Consider the following 20,628-nt stretch of genomic DNA (forward strand, 5'->3'; position numbering starts at 1 on the left):
GATGTTACTGTAGCTTGTCTACTAGTTAGTTAGTCTAGTGGTGAAGATGTTACTGTAGCTTGTCTAGTAGTTAGTCTAGTGGTGACGATGTTACTGTAGATTGTCTAGTAGTTAGTTAGTCTAGTGGTGACGATGTTACTGTAGATTGTCTACTAGTTAGTCTAGTGGTGACGATGTTACTGTAGCTTGTCTAGTAGTTAGTCTAGTGGTGACGATGTTACTGTAGCTTGTCTACTAGTTAGTTAGTCTAGTGGTGACGATGTTACTGTAGCTTGTCTACTAGTTAGTTAGTCTAGTGGTGACGATGTTACTGTAGCTTGTCTACTAGTTAGTTAGTCTAGTGGTGACGATGTTACTGTAGCTTGTCTACTAGTTAGTTAGTCTAGTGGTGACGATGTTACTGTAGCTTGTCTACTAGTTAGTTAGTCTAGTGGTGACGATGTTACTGTAGCTTGTCTACTAGTTAGTTAGTCTAGTGGTGATGATGTTACTGTAGCTTGTCTAGTTAGTTAGTTAGTCTAGTGGTGACGATGTTACTGTAGCTTGTCTACTAGTTAGTTAGTCTAGTGGTGACGATGTTACTGTAGCTTGTCTACTAGTTAGTTAGTCTAGTGGTGACGATGTTACTGTAGCTTGTCTACTAGTTAGTTAGTCTAGTGGTGACGATGTTACTGTAGCTTGTCTACTAGTTAGTTAGTCTAGTGGTGACGATGTTACTGTAGATTGTCTACTAGTTAGTTAGTCTAGTGGTGAGGATGTTACTGTAGCTTGTCTAGTTAGTTAGTCTAGTGGTGACGATGTTACTGTAGCTTTACTAGTTAGTTAGTTAGTCTAGTGGTGATGATGTTACTGTAGATTGTCTACTAGTTAGTTAGTCTAGTGGTGACGATGTTACTGTAGCTTGTCTAGTTAGTTAGTTAGTCTAGTGGTGAGGATGTTACTGTAGCTTGTCTAGTTAGTTAGTCTAGTGGTGACGATGTTACTGTAGCTTGTCTACTAGTTAGTTAGTCTAGTGGTGACGATGTTACTGTAGATTGTCTACTAGTTAGTTAGTCTAGTGGTGAGGATGTTACTGTAGCTTGTCTAGTTAGTTAGTCTAGTGGTGACGATGTTACTGTAGCTTTACTAGTTAGTTAGTTAGTCTAGTGGTGATGATGTTACTGTAGATTGTCTACTAGTTAGTTAGTCTAGTGGTGACGATGTTACTGTAGCTTGTCTAGTTAGTTAGTTAGTCTAGTGGTGACGATGTTACTGTAGATTGTCTAGTAGTTAGTCTAGTGGTGACGATGTTACTGTAGATTGTCTACTAGTTAGTTAGTCTAGTGGTGACGATGTTACTGTAGCTTGTCTAGTTAGTTAGTTAGTCTAGTGGTGACGATGTTACTGTAGATTGTCTACTAGTTAGTTAGTCTAGTGGTGACGATGTTACTGTAGCTTTACTAGTTAGTTAGTTAGTCTAGTGGTGATGATGTTACTGTAGATTGTCTACTAGTTAGTTAGTCTAGTGGTGATGATGTTACTGTAGCTTGTCTAGTTAGTTAGTCTAGTGGTGATGATGTTACTGTAGATTGTCTACTAGTTAGTTAGTTAGTCTAGTGGTGACGATGTTACTGTAGATTGTCTACTTAGTTAGTCTAGTGGTGACGATGTTACTGTAGATTGTCTACTAGTTAGTTAGTCTAGTGGTGACGATGTTACTGTAGATTGTCTAGTTAGTTAGTCTAGTGGTGACGATGTTACTGTAGATTGTCTAGTTAGTTAGTCTAGTGGTGATGATGTTACTGTAGATTGTCTACTAGTTAGTTAGTCTAGTGGTGACGATGTTACTGTAGATTGTCTAGTTAGTTAGTCTAGTGGTGACGATGTTACTGTAGATTGTCTACTTAGTTAGTCTAGTGGTGACGATGTTACTGTAGATTGTCTACTAGTTAGTCTAGTGGTGACGATGTTACTGTAGATTGTCTACTTAGTTAGTCTAGTGGTGACAATGTTACTGTAGCTTGTCTACTTAGTTAACAACCCCATGAGGAGGGTTGGCCCTCCCTGGTCTAGTTTGTCTTCCCCTGTTGACCCAGTCCTTCCCGTCCAGAGTTAGTAACCCCAGTGTGTCCCCAATAGATTCCCATTATTTCTACCTGAGCCTGTCCAGGTACAGCTTGTTGACTTTGTCCCAGTTAGTGTTGAGCAGCAGAGCTGTCTCCTGGACCCTGGTGCTCTCTGCTGGAGTAGCGATGGCCACCACCTCCTCTCTCCTGGCTAGAGCGCCCTCTACAGGGGGGCGGAGGTTCTTCAGATTCACCTTCACCTCCTGAGACACAGGGACGTAGGCAGACAGGCACGCGCACACACACATGTTAGCCAGACACACACACACACGTACATATACATGGTTGAAACCAACAGTATGAAACACACACACACGCACACGCACACTGACCTGAAGGCACTGTCCCTGCTGGGGTAGGTTGTAGAAGACGGCCTGCCAGTACTCAGGAGAGTTCAGTTGGAAGTCTGTCTCAGAGACGGAACGCAGCAGGGTCTGCAGCTCTCCTAGGTACTCCTACACACACACACACACACACACACACACACACACACACACACACACACACACACACACACACACACACACACACACACACACACACACACACGCACACACGCACAATTATAACTAAACAATAACCCCAAAGTCATTCTGAACTACACAAACTATACAATATTAAACAACACTAAACACAAAGCTTTCTATTACTGATTGATCCCCATCAGTTGATATTCCTACTGGGGTCAGGAGTTGTTCTGGTACTTGGTCAGGAAAACCTCCTTGCCCTACCACTATATACTGTAGATACCTTCACAGAGGGGGTACGTTTCCCTACCACTATATACTGTAGATACCTTCACAGGGGGGGTACGGTTCCCTACCACTATATACTGTAGATACCTTCACAGAGGGGGTACGGTTCCCTACCACTATATACTGTAGATACCTTCACAGAGGAGTTAGGCTACCTACCACTATATACTGTAGATACCTTCATAGAGGGGGTAAGGTTCCCAACCACTATATACTGTAGATACCTTCACAGAGGGGGTAAGGTTCCCTACCACTATATACTGTAGATACCTTCACAGAGGGGGTAGGCTACCTACCACTACATACTGTAGATACCTTCACAGAGGGGTTAGGCTACCTACCACTACATACTGTAGATACCTTCACAGAGGGGGTAAGGTTCCCTACCACTATATACTGTAGATACCTTCACAGAGGGGGTAAGGTTCCCTACCCCTATATACTGTAGATACCTTCACAGAGGGGTTAGTCTACCTACCACTATATACTGTAGATACCTTCACAGAGGGGGTAGGCTACCTACCACTACATACTGTAGATACCTTCACAGAAGGGGTAAGGTTCCCTACCACATTATACTGTAGATACCTTCGCAGAGGGGGTAGGCTACCTACCACTACATACTGTAGATACCTTCACAGAAGGGGTAAGGTTCCCTACCACTATATACTGTAGATACCTTCACAGAGGGGGTAGGCTACCTACCACTACATACTGTAGATAACTTCACAGAAGGGGTAAGGTTCCCTACCACATTATACTGTAGGTACCTTCACAGAGGGGTTAGGCTACCTACCACTATATGCTGTAGATACCTTCACAGAGGGGGTAAGGTTCCCTACCACTATATACTGTAGATACCTTCACAGAGGGGGTAAGGTGCCCTACCACTATATACTGTAGATACCTTCACAGAGGGGTTAGGCTACCTACCACTATATACTGTAGATACCTTCACAGAGGGGGTAAGGTTCCCTACCACTATATACTGTAGATACCTTCACAGAGGGAGTAAGGTTTCCTACCACTATATACTGTAGATACCTTCACAGAGGGGGTAGGCTACCTACCACTACATACTGTAGATACCTTCACAGAAGGGGTAAGGTTCCCTACCACATTATACTGTAGGTACCTTCACAGAGGGGTTAGGCTACCTACCACTATATACTGTAGATACCTTCACAGAGGGGTTAGGCTACCTACCACTATATACTGTAGATACCTTCACAGAAGGGGTAAGGTTCCCTACCACATTATACTGTAGATACCTTCGCAGAGGGGGTAGGCTACCTACCACTACATACTGTAGATACCTTCACAGAAGGGGTAAGGTTCCCTACCACTATATACTGTAGATACCTTCACAGAGGGGGTAGGCTACCTACCACTACATACTGTAGATACCTTCACAGAAGGGGTAAGGTTCCCTACCACATTATACTGTAGGTACCTTCACAGAGGGGTTAGGCTACCTACCACTATATGCTGTAGACACCTTCACAGAGGGGGTAAGGTTCCCTACCACTATATACTGTAGATACCTTCACAGAGGGGGTAAGGTGCCCTACCACTATATACTGTAGATACCTTCACAGAGGGGTTAGGCTACCTACCACTATATACTGTAGATACCTTCACAGAGGGGGTAAGGTTCCCTACCACTATATACTGTAGATACCTTCACAGAGGGGGTAAGGTTTCCTACCACTATATACTGTAGATACCTTCACAGAAGGGGTAGGCTACCTCTTTACATTATTTATCTTTAAAAAATATATATATATTTTCATTCAGTTTTTACACTCCTTCCTGGACATTAACATAAGACACAGTAACTCACAACTCTCTCTCCTGTCCTTAAGTGTTCTTCTTAATTACTTCCGTGACTCATATGAGACACTTTATCTGGGAATATCACATTCTTACACGGAACCTTAATGTTGTCAACAATGTTTCATCCGTTGGAAACTTCCCACTTCCACGGCACCTATATAGAACCTGTATAATGAAATTCACAACCTTGTCCCGATATTGATTCAGCAGTCTTGTTGTAAAAATAGAAATGGATAAACATGAAGAGGTCAGAGTGAGGGTATTGAACCTTTAAATGTGAGTAAATACTAAGGAAAAGGTTGAATTAGAGAGAGAGAGAGGAGGATAGACAACCTGATATAATGTGTTGGTTATAGAAACCTGAGTAAATACTGAAGAACAGGGAGAAAGGTGATTGAGGACACTGGTGTCGCTAAAGTTCATTTAGAGTCTGACAGACAGAGCAGAAGAGGGTTTAATGAGCCAATCAGTAGTGTTTAATCCATCCTTTCATAAACACAGTTCGTTTCTCAGTCTCGATCATTGGCTTATGCCTGATTCACACGTGGATTTGTCAAATACACAGAACACAGCGGGGTGTAAAAGGTACAGTTAAATGCTTGATTGTGTCCCTGTGGTTGTGCCTTTCCTGTATGTATATATTGTGTGTATTGCTCTTAATTGTAACCCAATGGAAGTCATCCAACCATCCCATCATGCACAGAACAGCGTTACCCAGAACGTCACAACAGCACTTCAACGGACCTTGAGCCCAAATACAACAACATCAAGACATAACCATCTCACCTCTGATGTCGGCTCCGTTTCTCAATGATCAGAAATGGATCACCTTGTGGTTTGACAGGCACATGACGTGCGTTGTGTGTTAAGAGTTATGTTAAAGTTAGCCTGGTTCCACGCAGTCGGCTACACAACACCATCAGATCTGGAACTAGGCTATGGCAGAGTAGGTTCAGTCATGAGGACAGAGTGACAGTAGTCATAGGTCTATACCGCGTAAATACAGTGGGATTTCACAGTAAATACCTGGTCATTTGTATTTATTATGGATCCCCATTAGCTGCTGCCCGAAGCAGCAGCTACTTTTCCTGGGGTACAGGAAGTGTAGGGGTCATTGACGTACCGTGACAGAAACAGCTACCACAGTGTTCATGTGTGTTCAATGTTGATACTGTATGCCTTGCCAAATATTGCATAGACAGACGTAGACTACATGTGGGTTGGTCTTGTTTTGTGGTCTACTGATGCTTGTCTTGTTTTGTGGTCTACTGATGCTTGTCTTGTTTTGTGGTCTAATGATGCCTGTCTTGTTTTGTGGTCTACTGATGCTTGTCTTGTTTTGTGGTCTACTGATGCTTGTCTTGTTTTATGGTCTACTGATGCCTGTCTTGTTTTGTGGTCTACTGATGCTTGTCTTGTTTTATGGTCTACTGATGCCTGTCTTGTTTTGTGGTCTACTGATGCCTGTCTTGTTTTATGGTCTACTGATGCCTGTCTTGTTTTGTGGTCTACTGATGCCTGTCTTGTTTTATGGTCTACTGATGCCTGTCTTGTTTTGTGGTCTACTGATGCCTGTCTTGTTTTATGGTCTACTGATACTTGTCTTGTTTTGTGGTCTACTGATGCTTGTCTTGTTTTGTGGTCTACTGATGCTTGTCTTGTTTTATGGTCTACTGATGCCTGTCTTGTTTTGTGGTCTACTGATGCTTGTCTTGTTTTGTGGTCTACTGATGCCTGTCTTGTTTTATGGTCTACTGATGCTTGTCTTGTTTTATGGTCTACTGATGCCTGTCTTGTTTTGTGGTCTACTGATGCTTGTCTTGTTTTGTGGTCTACTGATGCCTGTCTTGTTTTATGGTCTACTGATACTTGTCTTGTTTTGTGGTCTACTGATGCTTGTCTTGTTTTGTGGTCTACTGATGCGTGTCTTGTTTTGTGGTCTACTGATGCCTGTCTTGTTTTGTGGTCTACTGATGCTTGTCTTGTTTTGTGGTCTACTGATGCCTGTCTTGTTTTGTGGTCTACTGATGCTTGTCTTGTTTTATGGTCTACTGATGCTTGTCTTGTTTCGTGGTCTACTGATGCCTGTCTTGTTTTGTGGTCTACTGATGCCTGTCTTGTTTTGTGGTCTACTGATGCTTGTCTTGTTTTGTGGTCTACTGATGCTTGTCTTGTTTTGTGGTCTACTGATGCCTGTCTTGTTTTGTGGTCTACTGATGCTTGTCTTGTTTTATGGTCTACTGATGCTTGTCTTGTTTCGTGGTCTACTGATGCCTGTCTTGTTTTGTGGTCTACTGATGCCTGTCTTGTTTTGTGGTCTACTGATGCTTGTCTTGTTTTGTGGTCTACTGATGCTTGTCTTGTTTTGTGGTCTACTGATGCCTGTCTTGTTTTGTGGTCTACTGATGCCTGTCTTGTTTTGTGGTCTACTGATGCCTGTCTTGTTTTGTGGTCTACTGATGCTTGTCTTGTTTTATGGTCTACTGATGCTTGTCTTGTTTCGTGGTCTACTGATGCCTGTCTTGTTTTGTGGTCTACTGATGCCTGTCTTGTTTTGTGGTCTACTGATGCTTGTCTTGTTTTGTGGTCTACTGATGCTTGTCTTGTTTTGTGGTCTACTGATGCCTGTCTTGTTTTGTGGTCTACTGATGCCTGTCTTGTTTTGTGGTCTACTGATGCTTGTCTTGTTTTGTGGTCTACTGATGCTTGTCTTGTTTTGTGGTCTACTGATGCTTGTCTTGTTTTGTGGTCTACTGATGCCTGTCTTGTTTTGTGGTCTACTGATGCCTGTCTTGTTTTGTGGTCTACTGATGCCTGTCTTGTTTTATGGTCTACTGATGCCTGTCTTGTGGTCTACTGATGCTTGTCTTGTTTATGGTCTACTGATGCTTGTCTTGTTTTGTGGTCTACTGATGCCTGTCTTGTTTTGTGGTCTACTGATGCCTGTCTTGTTTTGTGGTCTACTGATGCTTGTCTTGTTTTGTGGTCTACTGATGCCTGTCTTGTTTTGTGGTCTACTGATGCTTGTCTTGTTTTGTGGTCTACTGATGCTTGTCTTGTTTTGTGGTCTACTGATGCTTGTCTTGTTTTGTGGTCTACTGATGCTTGTCTTGTTTTGTGGTCTACTGATGCTTGTCTTGTTTTGTGGTCTACTGATGCTTGTCTTGTTTTGTGGTCTACTGATGCTTGTGACGGATGTTTTAAAAGCAGCCAAATGTCCCTATGATCCAACACACATGACTAAACCCACTCCTCCACACCAATCCAATGTTTCATTCATCAGCCCTGCCACAAAGGCAGGTGTTCATGTGTGTGGAGCCCTGTGTGAAGAGTTGAGTATGGTGCGTTTTCATTGGGTGACTGGAAACATACATGGGGGTCATTGATTGGTTGTAACTCTAGACAGGGGTCAGGTGACTGTGATTGACGCAACCCATGTTGATTGACAGGACATGCGGTGGTGATGTGAGGCAGGAAACCAGAAACATAACACAACAGAACAGCAAATCAGAGGCCAGGTGTGTAACATGCTGCTTCTTCACACACTGAGGGAAGGATGGAGGGATGAACACCTGGATGATGCAACTGAGGAGGAAAACTAGAAAACCCCCATTCAGTAATACTGTCTGAAGGCTACATGTCATCATCCCCTCAGTAATACTGTCTGAAGGCTACAGGTCATCATCCCCTCAGTAATACTGTCTGAAGGCTACAGGTCATCATCCCCTCAGTAATACTGTCTGAAGGCTACATGTCATCATCCCCTCAGTAATACTGTCTGAAGGCTACATGTCATCATCCCCTCAGTAATACTGTCTGAAGGCTACAGGTCATCATCCCCTCAGTAATACTGTCTGAAGGCTACATGTCATCATCCCCTCAGTAATACTGTCTGAAGGCTACAGGTAATCATCCCCTCAGTAATACTGTCTGAAGGCTACATGTCATCATCCCCTCAGTAATACTGTCTGAAGGCTACATGTCATCATCCCCTCAGTAATACTGTCTGAAGGCTACATGTCATCATCCCCTCAGTAATACTGTCTGAAGGCTACAGGTCATCATCCCCTCAGTAATACTGTCTGAAGGCTACAGGTCATCATCCCCTCAGTAATACTGTCTGAAGGCTACAGGTCATCATCCCCTCAGTAATACTGTCTGAAGGCTACAGGTCATCATCCCCTCAGTAATACTGTCTGAAGGCTACATGACATCATCCCCTCAGTAATACTGTCTGAAGGCTACATGTCATCATCCCCTCAGTAATACTGTCTGAAGGCTACATGTCATCATCCCCTCAGTAATACTGTCTGAAGGCTACATGTCATCATCCCCTCAGTAATACTGTCTGAAGGCTACAGGTCATCATCCCCTCAGTAATACTGTCTGAAGGCTACATGACATCATCCCCTCAGTAATACTGTCTGAAGGCTACATGTCATCATCCCCTCAGTAATACTGTCTGAAGGCTACATGTCATCATCCCCTCAGTAATACTGTCTGAAGGCTACAGGTCATCATCCCCTCAGTAATACTGTCTGAAGGCTACAGGTCATCATCCCCTCAGTAATACTGTCTGAAGGCTACAGGTCATCATCCCCTCAGTAATACTGTCTGAAGGCTACAGGTCATCATCCCCTCAGTAATACTGTCTGAAGGCTACAGGTCATCATCCCCTCAGTAATACTGTCTGAAGGCTACATGTCATCATCCCCTCAGTAATACTGTCTGAAGGCTACAGGTCATCATCCCCTCAGTAATACTGTCTGAAGGCTACAGGTCATCATCCCCTCAGTAATACTGTCTGAAGGCTACATGTCATCATCCCCTCAGTATTACTGTCTGAAGGCTACAGGTCATCATCCCCTCAGTAATACTGTCTGAAGGCTACAGGTCATCATCCCCTCAGTAATACTGTCTGAAGGCTACAGGTCATCATCCCCTCAGTAATACTGTCTGAAGGCTACAGGTCATCATCCCCTCAGTAATACTGTCTGAAGGCTACAGGTCATCATCCCCTCAGTAATACTGTCTGAAGGCTACAGGTCATCATCCCCTCAGTAATACTGTCTGAAGGCTACATGTCATCATCCCCTCAGTAATACTGTCTGAAGGCTACAGGTCATCATCCCCCCAGTAATACTGTCTGAAGGCTACAGGTCATCATCCCCTCAGTAATACTGTCTGAAGGCTACATGTCATCATCCCCTCAGTAATACTGTCTGAAGGCTACATGTCATCATCCTCTCAGTAATACTGTCTGAAGGCTACAGGTCATCATCCCCTCAGTAATACTGTCTGAAGGCTACAGGTCATCATCCCCTCAGTAATACTGTCTGAAGGCTACAGGTCATCATCCCCTCAGTAATACTGTCTGAAGGCTACATGTCATCATCCCCTCAGTAATACTGTCTGAAGGCTACATGTCATCATCCCCTCAGTAATACTGTCTGAAGGCTACAGGTCATCATCCCCTCAGTAATACTGTCTGAAGGCTACATGACATCATCCCCTCAGTAATACTGTCTGAAGGCTACAGGTCATCATCCCCTCAGTAATACTGTCTGAAGGCTACATGTCATCATCCCCTCAGTAATACTGTCTGAAGGCTACAGGTCATCATCCCCTCAGTAATACTGTCTGAAGGCTACATGTCATCATCCCCTCAGTAATACTGTCTGAAGGCTACATGTCATCATCCCCTCAGTAATACTGTCTGAAGGCTACATGTCATCATCCCCTCAGTAATACTGTCTGAAGGCTACAGGTCATCATCCCCTCAGTAATACTGTCTGAAGGCTACAGGTCATCATCCCCTCAGTAATACTGTCTGAAGGCTACAGGTCATCATCCCCTCAGTAATACTGTCTGAAGGCTACAGGTCATCATCCCCTCAGTAATACTGTCTGAAGGCTACATGACATCATCCCCTCAGTAATACTGTCTGAAGGCTACATGTCATCATCCCCTCAGTAATACTGTCTGAAGGCTACATGTCATCATCCCCTCAGTAATACTGTCTGAAGGCTACATGTCATCATCCCCTCAGTAATACTGTCTGAAGGCTACAGGTCATCATCCCCTCAGTAATACTGTCTGAAGGCTACATGACATCATCCCCTCAGTAATACTGTCTGAAGGCTACATGTCATCATCCCCTCAGTAATACTGTCTGAAGGCTACATGTCATCATCCCCTCAGTAATACTGTCTGAAGGCTACAGGTCATCATCCCCTCAGTAATACTGTCTGAAGGCTACAGGTCATCATCCCCTCAGTAATACTGTCTGAAGGCTACAGGTCATCATCCCCTCAGTAATACTGTCTGAAGGCTACAGGTCATCATCCCCTCAGTAATACTGTCTGAAGGCTACAGGTCATCATCCCCTCAGTAATACTGTCTGAAGGCTACATGTCATCATCCCCTCAGTAATACTGTCTGAAGGCTACAGGTCATCATCCCCTCAGTAATACTGTCTGAAGGCTACAGGTCATCATCCCCTCAGTAATACTGTCTGAAGGCTACATGTCATCATCCCCTCAGTATTACTGTCTGAAGGCTACAGGTCATCATCCCCTCAGTAATACTGTCTGAAGGCTACAGGTCATCATCCCCTCAGTAATACTGTCTGAAGGCTACAGGTCATCATCCCCTCAGTAATACTGTCTGAAGGCTACAGGTCATCATCCCCTCAGTAATACTGTCTGAAGGCTACAGGTCATCATCCCCTCAGTAATACTGTCTGAAGGCTACAGGTCATCATCCCCTCAGTAATACTGTCTGAAGGCTACATGTCATCATCCCCTCAGTAATACTGTCTGAAGGCTACAGGTCATCATCCCCCCAGTAATACTGTCTGAAGGCTACAGGTCATCATCCCCTCAGTAATACTGTCTGAAGGCTACATGTCATCATCCCCTCAGTAATACTGTCTGAAGGCTACATGTCATCATCCTCTCAGTAATACTGTCTGAAGGCTACAGGTCATCATCCCCTCAGTAATACTGTCTGAAGGCTACAGGTCATCATCCCCTCAGTAATACTGTCTGAAGGCTACAGGTCATCATCCCCTCAGTAATACTGTCTGAAGGCTACATGTCATCATCCCCTCAGTAATACTGTCTGAAGGCTACATGTCATCATCCCCTCAGTAATACTGTCTGAAGGCTACAGGTCATCATCCCCTCAGTAATACTGTCTGAAGGCTACATGACATCATCCCCTCAGTAATACTGTCTGAAGGCTACAGGTCATCATCCCCTCAGTAATACTGTCTGAAGGCTACATGTCATCATCCCCTCAGTAATACTGTCTGAAGGCTACAGGTCATCATCCCCTCAGTAATACTGTCTGAAGACTACATATCATCTAGTTGGCTTGGCTCTGGGGCCTTCAATAACTTGTTAACAGACCCTTGTTAAGAGAACTGCTAGCTGACTGGACTAGGATATACCTGCTGTCTGACTGGACTAGGATATACCTGCTGTCTGACTCGACTAGAATATACCTGCTATCTGACTCGACTAGAATATACCTGCTGTCTGAATGGACTAGGATATACCTGCTGTCTGAATGGACTAGAATATATCTGCTGTCTGACTGGACTAGAATATACCTGCTGTCTGAATGGACTAGAATATACCTGCTGTCTGACTGGACTAGGATATACCTGCTGTCTGAATGGACTAGGATATACCTGCTGTCTGAATGGACTAGAATATATCTGCTGTCTGACTGGACTAGGATATACCTGCTGTCTGACTCGACTAGAATATACCTGCTATCTGACTGGACTAGAATATACCTGCTGTCTGAATGGACTAGAATATACCTGCTGTCTGACTGGACTAGGATATACCTGCTGTCTGACTCGACTAGAATATACCTGCTGTCTGAATGGACTAGAATATACCTGCTGTCTGAATGGACTAGAATATACCTGCTGTCTGACTGGACTAGGATATACCTGCTGTCTGAATGGACTAGGATATACCTGCTGTCTGAATGGACTAGAATATATCTGCTGTCTGACTGGACTAGGATATACCTGCTGTCTGACTGGACTAGGATATACCTGCTGTCTGACTGGACTAGAATATACCTGCTGTCTGACTGGACTAGAATATATCTGCTGTCTGACTGGACTAGAATATACCTGCTACCTGACTGGACTAGAATATACCTGCTGTCTGACTGGAGTAGAATATACCTGCTGTCTGACTGGACTAGAATATACCTGCTGTCTGACTGGACTAGAATATACCTGCTGTCTGAATGGACTAGAATATACCTGCTGTCTGAATGGACTAGAATATACCTGCTGTCTGACTGGACTAGAATATACCTGCTATCTGACTGGACTAGAATATACCTGCTGTCTGACTGGACTAGAATATACCTGCTGTCCGACTGGACTAGAATATACCTGCTGTCTGACTGGACTAGAATATACCTGCTGTCTGAATGGACTAGAATATACCTGCTGTCTGAATGGACTAGAATATACCTGCTATCTGACTAGACTAGAATATACCTGCTGTCTGACTGGACTAGAATATACCTGCTATCTGACTGGACTAGAATATACCTGCTGTCTGAATGGACTAGAATATACCTGCTGTCTGAATGGACTAGAATATACCTGCCGTCTGACTGGACTAGAATATACCTGCTGTCTGACTGGACTAGAATATACCTGCTGTCTGACTGGACTAGGATATACCTGCTGTCTGACTGGACTAGAATATACCTGCTGTCTGACTGGACTAGAATATACCTGCTGTCTGACTGGACTAGAATATACCTGCTGTCTGACTGGACTAGGATATACCTGCTGTCTGACTGGACTAGAATATACCTGCTATCTGACTGGACTAGAATATACCTGCTCTCTGACTGGACTAGAATATACCTGCTGTCTGACTGGACTAGAATATACCTGCTGTCTGACTGGACTAGAATATACCTGCTGTCTGACTGGACTAGAATATACCTGCTGTCTGACTGGACTAGAATATACCTGCTGTCTGACTGGACTAGAATATACCTGCTGTCTGACTGGACTAGAATATACCTGCTGTCTGACTAGACTAGAATATACCTGCTGTCTGACTGGACTAGAATATACCTGCTGTCTGACTGGACTAGAATATACCTGCTGTCTGACTGGACTAGAATATACCTGCTGTCTGACTGGACTAGAATATACCTGCTGTCTGACTGGACTAGAATATATCTGCTGTCTGACTGGACTAGAATATACCTGCTGTCTGACTGGACTAGGATATACCTGCTGTCTGACTGGACTAGAATATACCTGCTGTCTGACAAGACTAGAATATATCTGCTGTCTGACTGGACTAGGATATACCTGCTGTCTGACTGGACATGAATATATCTGCTGTCTGACTGGACTAGAATATATCTGCTGTCTGACTGGACTAGAATATACCTGCTGTCTGAATGGACTAGAATATATCTGCTGTCTGACTGGACTAGAATATATCTGCTGTCTGACTGGACTAGAATATACCTGCTGTCTGACTGGACTAGAATATACCTGCTGTCTGACTGGACTAGGATATACCTGCTGTCTGACTGGACTAGAATATATCTGCTGTCTGACTGGACTAGAATATATCTGCTGTCTGACTGGACTAGAATATACCTGCTGTCTGACTGGACTAGAATATATCTGCTGTCTGACTGGACTAGAATATACCTGCTGTCTGAATGGACTAGAATATACCTGCTGTCTGACTGGACTAGAATATACCTGCTGTCTGACTGGACTAGAATATACCTGCTGTCTGAATGGACTAGAATATATCTGCTGTCTGACTGGACTAGAATATACCTGCTGTCTGAATGGACTAGAATATATCTGCTGTCTGACTGGACTAGAATATACCTGCTGTCTGAATGGACTAGAATATACCTGCTGTCTGACTGGACTAGAATATATCTGCTGTCTGACTGGACTAGAATATACCTGCTGTCTGAATGGACTAGAATATACCTGCTGTCTGACTGGACTAGAATATATCTGCTGTCTGACTGGACTAGAATATACCTGCTGTCTGACTGGACTAGAATATACCTGCTGTCTGACTGGACTAGAATATACCTGCTGTCTGACTGGACTAGAATATACCTGCTGTCTGACTGGACTAGAATATACCTGCTGTCTGACTGGACTAGAATATACCTGCTGTCTGACTGGACTAGAATATACCTGCTGTCTGACTGGACTAGAATATATCTGCTGTCTGACTGGACTAGAATATATCTGCTGTCTGACTGGACTAGAATATACCTGCTGTCTGACTGGACTAGGATATACCTGCTGTCTGACTGGACTAGAATATACCTGCTGTCTGACTGGACTAGAATATACCTGCTGTCTGACTGGACTAGGATATAACTGCTGTCTGACTGGACTAGAATATATCTGCTGTCTGACTGGACTAGAATATATCTGCTGTCTGACTGGACTAGAATATACCTGCTGTCTGAATGGACTAGAATATATCTGCTGTCTGACTGGACTAGAATATATCTGCTGTCTGACTGGACTAGAATATACCTGCTGTCTGACTGGACTAGAATATACCTGCTGTCTGACTGGACTAGGATATACCTGCTGTCTGACTGGACTAGGATATATCTGCTGTCTGACTGGACTAGAATATATCTGCTGTCTGACTGGACTAGAATATACCTGCTGTCTGACTGGACTAGAATATATCTGCTGTCTGACTGGACTAGAATATACCTGCTGTCTGAATGGACTAGAATATACCTGCTGTCTGACTGGACTAGAATATACCTGCTGTCTGACTGGACTAGAATATACCTGCTGTCTGACTGGACTAGAATATACCTGCTATCTGACTGGACTAGAATATACCTGCTCTCTGACTGGACTAGAATATACCTGCTGTCTGACTGGACTAGAATATACCTGCTGTCTGACTGGACTAGAATATACCTGCTGTCTGACTGGACTAGAATATACCTGCTGTCTGACTGGACTAGAATATACCTGCTGTCTGACTGGACTAGAATATACCTGCTGTCTGACTGGACTAGAATATATCTGCTGTCTGACTGGACTAGAATATACCTGCTGTCTGACTGGACTAGGATATACCTGCTGTCTGACTGGACTAGAATATACCTGCTGTCTGACTGGACTAGAATATATCTGCTGTCTGACTGGACTAGGATATACCTGCTGTCTGACTGGACATGAATATATCTGCTGTCTGACTGGACTAGAATATATCTGCTGTCTGACTGGACTAGAATATACCTGCTGTCTGAATGGACTAGAATATATCTGCTGTCTGACTGGACTAGAATATATCTGCTGTCTGACTGGACTAGAATATACCTGCTGTCTGACTGGACTAGAATATACCTGCTGTCTGACTGGACTAGGATATACCTGCTGTCTGACTGGACTAGAATATATCTGCTGTCTGACTGGACTAGAATATATCTGCTGTCTGACTGGACTAGAATATACCTGCTGTCTGACTGGACTAGAATATATCTGCTGTCTGACTGGACTAGAATATACCTGCTGTCTGAATGGACTAGAATATACCTGCTGTCTGACTGGACTAGAATATACCTGCTGTCTGACTGGACTAGAATATACCTGCTGTCTGAATGGACTAGAATATATCTGCTGTCTGACTGGACTAGAATATACCTGCTGTCTGAATGGACTAGAATATATCTGCTGTCTGACTGGACTAGAATATACCTGCTGTCTGAATGGACTAGAATATACCTGCTGTCTGACTGGACTAGAATATATCTGCTGTCTGACTGGACTAGAATATACCTGCTGTCTGAATGGACTAGAATATACCTGCTGTCTGACTGGACTAGAATATATCTGCTGTCTGACTGGACTAGAATATACCTGCTGTCTGACTGGACTAGAATATACCTGCTGTCTGACTGGACTAGAATATACCTGCTGTCTGACTGGACTAGAATATACCTGCTGTCTGACTGGACTAGAATATACCTGCTGTCTGACTGGACTAGAATATACCTGCTGTCTGACTGGACTAGAATATACCTGCTGTCTGACTGGACTAGAATATATCTGCTGTCTGACTGGACTAGAATATATCTGCTGTCTGACTGGACTAGAATATACCTGCTGTCTGACTGGACTAGGATATACCTGCTGTCTGACTGGACTAGAATATACCTGCTGTCTGACTGGACTAGAATATACCTGCTGTCTGACTGGACTAGGATATAACTGCTGTCTGACTGGACTAGAATATATCTGCTGTCTGACTGGACTAGAATATATCTGCTGTCTGACTGGACTAGAATATACCTGCTGTCTGAATGGACTAGAATATATCTGCTGTCTGACTGGACTAGAATATATCTGCTGTCTGACTGGACTAGAATATACCTGCTGTCTGACTGGACTAGAATATACCTGCTGTCTGACTGGACTAGGATATACCTGCTGTCTGACTGGACTAGGATATATCTGCTGTCTGACTGGACTAGAATATATCTGCTGTCTGACTGGACTAGAATATACCTGCTGTCTGACTGGACTAGAATATATCTGCTGTCTGACTGGACTAGAATATACCTGCTGTCTGAATGGACTAGAATATACCTGCTGTCTGACTGGACTAGAATATACCTGCTGTCTGACTGGACTAGAATATACCTGCTGTCTGAATGGACTAGAATATATCTGCTGTCTGACTGGACTAGAATATACCTGCTGTCTGACTGGACTAGAATATATCTGCTGTCTGACTGGACTAGAATATACCTGCTGTCTGAATGGACTAGAATATACCTGCTGTCTGACTGGACTAGAATATATCTGCTGTCTGACTGGACTAGAATATACCTGCTGTCTGACTGGACTAGAATATACCTGCTGTCTGACTGGACTAGAATATACCTGCTGTCTGACTGGACTAGAATATACCTGCTGTCTGACTGGACTAGGATATACCTGCTGTCTGACTGGACTAGAATATACCTGCTATCTGACTGGACTAGAATATACCTGCTATCTGACTGGACTAGAATATACCTGCTGTCTGAATGGACTAGAATATACCTGCTATCTGACTGGACTAGAATATACCTGCTGTCTGACTGGACTAGAATATACCTGCTGTCTGAATGGACTAGAATATACCTGCTATCTGACTGGACTAGAATATACCTGCTGTCTGACTGGACTAGAATATACCTGCTGTCTGACTGGACTAGAATATACCTGCTGTCTGACTGGACTAGAATATACCTGCTGTCTGACTGGACTAGAATATACCTGCTGTCTGACTGGACTAGAATATACCTGCTGTCTGACTGGACTAGAATATACCTGCTGTCTGACTGGACTAGGATATACCTGCTGTCTGACTGGACTAGAATATACCTGCTGTCTGACTGGACTAGAATATACCTGCTGTCTGAATGGACTAGAATATACCTGCTGTCTGACTGGACTAGAATATACCTGCTATCTGACTGGACTAGAATATACCTGCTGTCTAAATGGACTAGGATATACCTGCTGTCTGACTGGACTATGATATACCTGCTGTCTGAATGGACTAGAATATACCTGCTGTCTGACTGGACTAGAATATACCTGCTATCTGACTGGACTAGAATATACCTGCTGTCTGAATGAACTAGGATATACCTGCTGTCTGACTGGACTAGAATATAACTGCTGTCTGACTGGACTAGAATATACCTGCTGTCTGACTGGACTTGAATATACCTGCTGTCTGACTGGACTAGAATATACCTGCTGTCTGACTGGACTAGGATATACCTGCTGTCTGACTGGACTAGAATATACCTGCTATCTGACTGGACTAGAATATACCTGCTATCTGACTGGACTAGAATATACCTGCTGTCTGACTGGACTAGAATATACCTGCTATCTGACTGGACTAGAATATACCTGCTGTCTGACTGGACTAGAATATACCTGCTGTCTGAATGGACTAGAATATACCTGCTGTCTGACTGGACTAGAATATACCTGCTGTCTGACTGGACTAGAATATACCTGCTGTCTGACTGGACTAGAATATACCTGCTGTCTGACTGGACTAGAATATACCTGCTGTCTGACTGGACTAGAATATACCTGCTGTCTGACTGGACTAGAATATACCTGCTGTCTGACTGGACTAGAATATACCTGCTGTCTGACTGGACTAGGATATACCTGCTGTCTGACTGGACTAGAATATACCTGCTGTCTGACTGGACTAGAATATACCTGCTGTCTGACTGGACTAGAAGAGACAGGTTACCTACATCATATGTGTGTCTGGTGTTTGCATCACACTCATTCAGGAGACCTTTATTTAATGTTGATATTGATATTCACTGATTGATATTAGTTGATTGATATTTGTCTTTCCTATTTGATTAATTGATTAGTGACTTCACTGACAGCTCAATCCCACGGTTAACCTACTGGTTAGAGGCAGCAGGTTATAGTTAGTAGTTAGTTTGTAGTAGCTAGCGGGCAGGGGTAAGTTGGCACCAGGGAATGCTTTCAATTACAATCAATTGAGAAAGTAAACCAAATTCCAATTCCAAATGTTCCTCATTGAAAAGCATTGAAGAGAATTGGAATTGGAATTTCAGTGTACTTCCTGAATTCAACAGGATTTAAATGGAATTGAACCCAACCCTGGTTGTCACGGGGCAGATTGGCACGGGGCAGGGGGAACTCACACTTTGTCGGCGGTAGGGGGTGAATTTAGCCTCCACCTCCTGCCAGCGTGTGTTGAGCTGGAGGAGGCGGGGCTGCACCAGCGAGGTCGCCCCTGCGTCTGACAGCGCTTTGGCCAATCCCTGCACCTCTTTCAGATCCTCACTCTTCTCATCGAACTCTGAGCCAATCTCCTAGTGGACGGGACAAAACCAGCCAGAGTCACACCCAGGGGGAAAACCAGTCTCTCTCTCTCTCTCTCTCTCTCTCTCTCACACACACACACACACACACACACACACACACACACACACACACACACACACACACACACACACACACACACACACACACACACACACACACACACACACACACACACGCGCGCGCACACACACACACACACACACACACACACACACACACACACACACACACACACACACACACACACACACACACACACACACACATCATTCTCCCCAGAAAGAGGAGGAACCATCTACTCTTTCCAGTTAGATCAGGGAAATGAAGAGAGAGAAGATTCACAATAAGAGTCTGTCTGGTTTCTTCTGGTATAGACTTTAATAAATGTGTAAAATCCTCCCGTAGAGGGCAGGCCAGAAAAGAAGCGGTGAAATGAGCGGACAGGCAGAAAGACAGACAGACTGAAAGACAGAGAGACTGAAAAACAGACAGACAGACATCTAGTGCTGGTAGTTTCAGGTACAGGTGAGAATGACAGGTGACTCTCAAGAGGAGTTCAGTTTAGCGGAATGTCATTTTGATCACCTGGAACAAAGACACACACACACTGTCAGATTACACTCAGAGAAATACATATTTAAACTGAGAGGAGAAGAGAGACAGAAAGAGAGGAGAAGACAGACAGAAAGAGAGGAGAAGCGAGAGAGAAAGAGAGGAGAAGAGAGACAGAAAGAAAGGAGAAGAGAGACAGAAAGAGAGGAGAAGAGAGAGACAGAAAGAGAGGAGAAGAGAGACAGAAAGAGAGAAGAAGAGAGAGACAGAAAGAGAGGAGAAGAGAGACAGAAAGAGAGAAGAAGAGAGAGACAGAAAGAGAGGAGAAGAGAGACAGAAAGAGAGGAGAAGAGAGACAGAAAGAGAGGAGAAGAGAGACAGAAAGAGAGGAGAAGAGAGACAGAAAGAGAGGAGAAGAGAG

The 20,628-nt window shown here is 43.9% G+C and overlaps 1 protein-coding gene across 4 annotated transcripts in view; it reads right to left on the reverse strand.

The window, feature by feature from the left end:
• Nucleotides 1–20,628, reverse strand: part of LOC129859984 (dystrophin-like) — a 186,264-nt gene that overhangs the window by 104,957 nt on the left and 60,679 nt on the right. For 3 of the 4 annotated variants that reach the window (XM_055930278.1, XM_055930279.1, XM_055930281.1), the window contains exons 20-22: nucleotides 19,472–19,642; nucleotides 2,438–2,560; nucleotides 2,136–2,308 (exon numbers count right to left, since the gene is read on the reverse strand). In XM_055930278.1, the coding sequence (XP_055786253.1) occupies nucleotides 2,136–2,308; nucleotides 2,438–2,560; nucleotides 19,472–19,642 (467 nt within the window). The remainder of the gene's footprint in view (nucleotides 1–2,135; nucleotides 2,309–2,437; nucleotides 2,561–19,471; nucleotides 19,643–20,628) is intronic. The other variant, XM_055930280.1, reaches the window with a different exon arrangement.

The sequence above is a fragment of the Salvelinus fontinalis genome, chromosome 7, assembly GCF_029448725.1.
Source record: "Salvelinus fontinalis isolate EN_2023a chromosome 7, ASM2944872v1, whole genome shotgun sequence".
NCBI lineage: Eukaryota > Metazoa > Chordata > Actinopteri > Salmoniformes > Salmonidae > Salvelinus > Salvelinus fontinalis.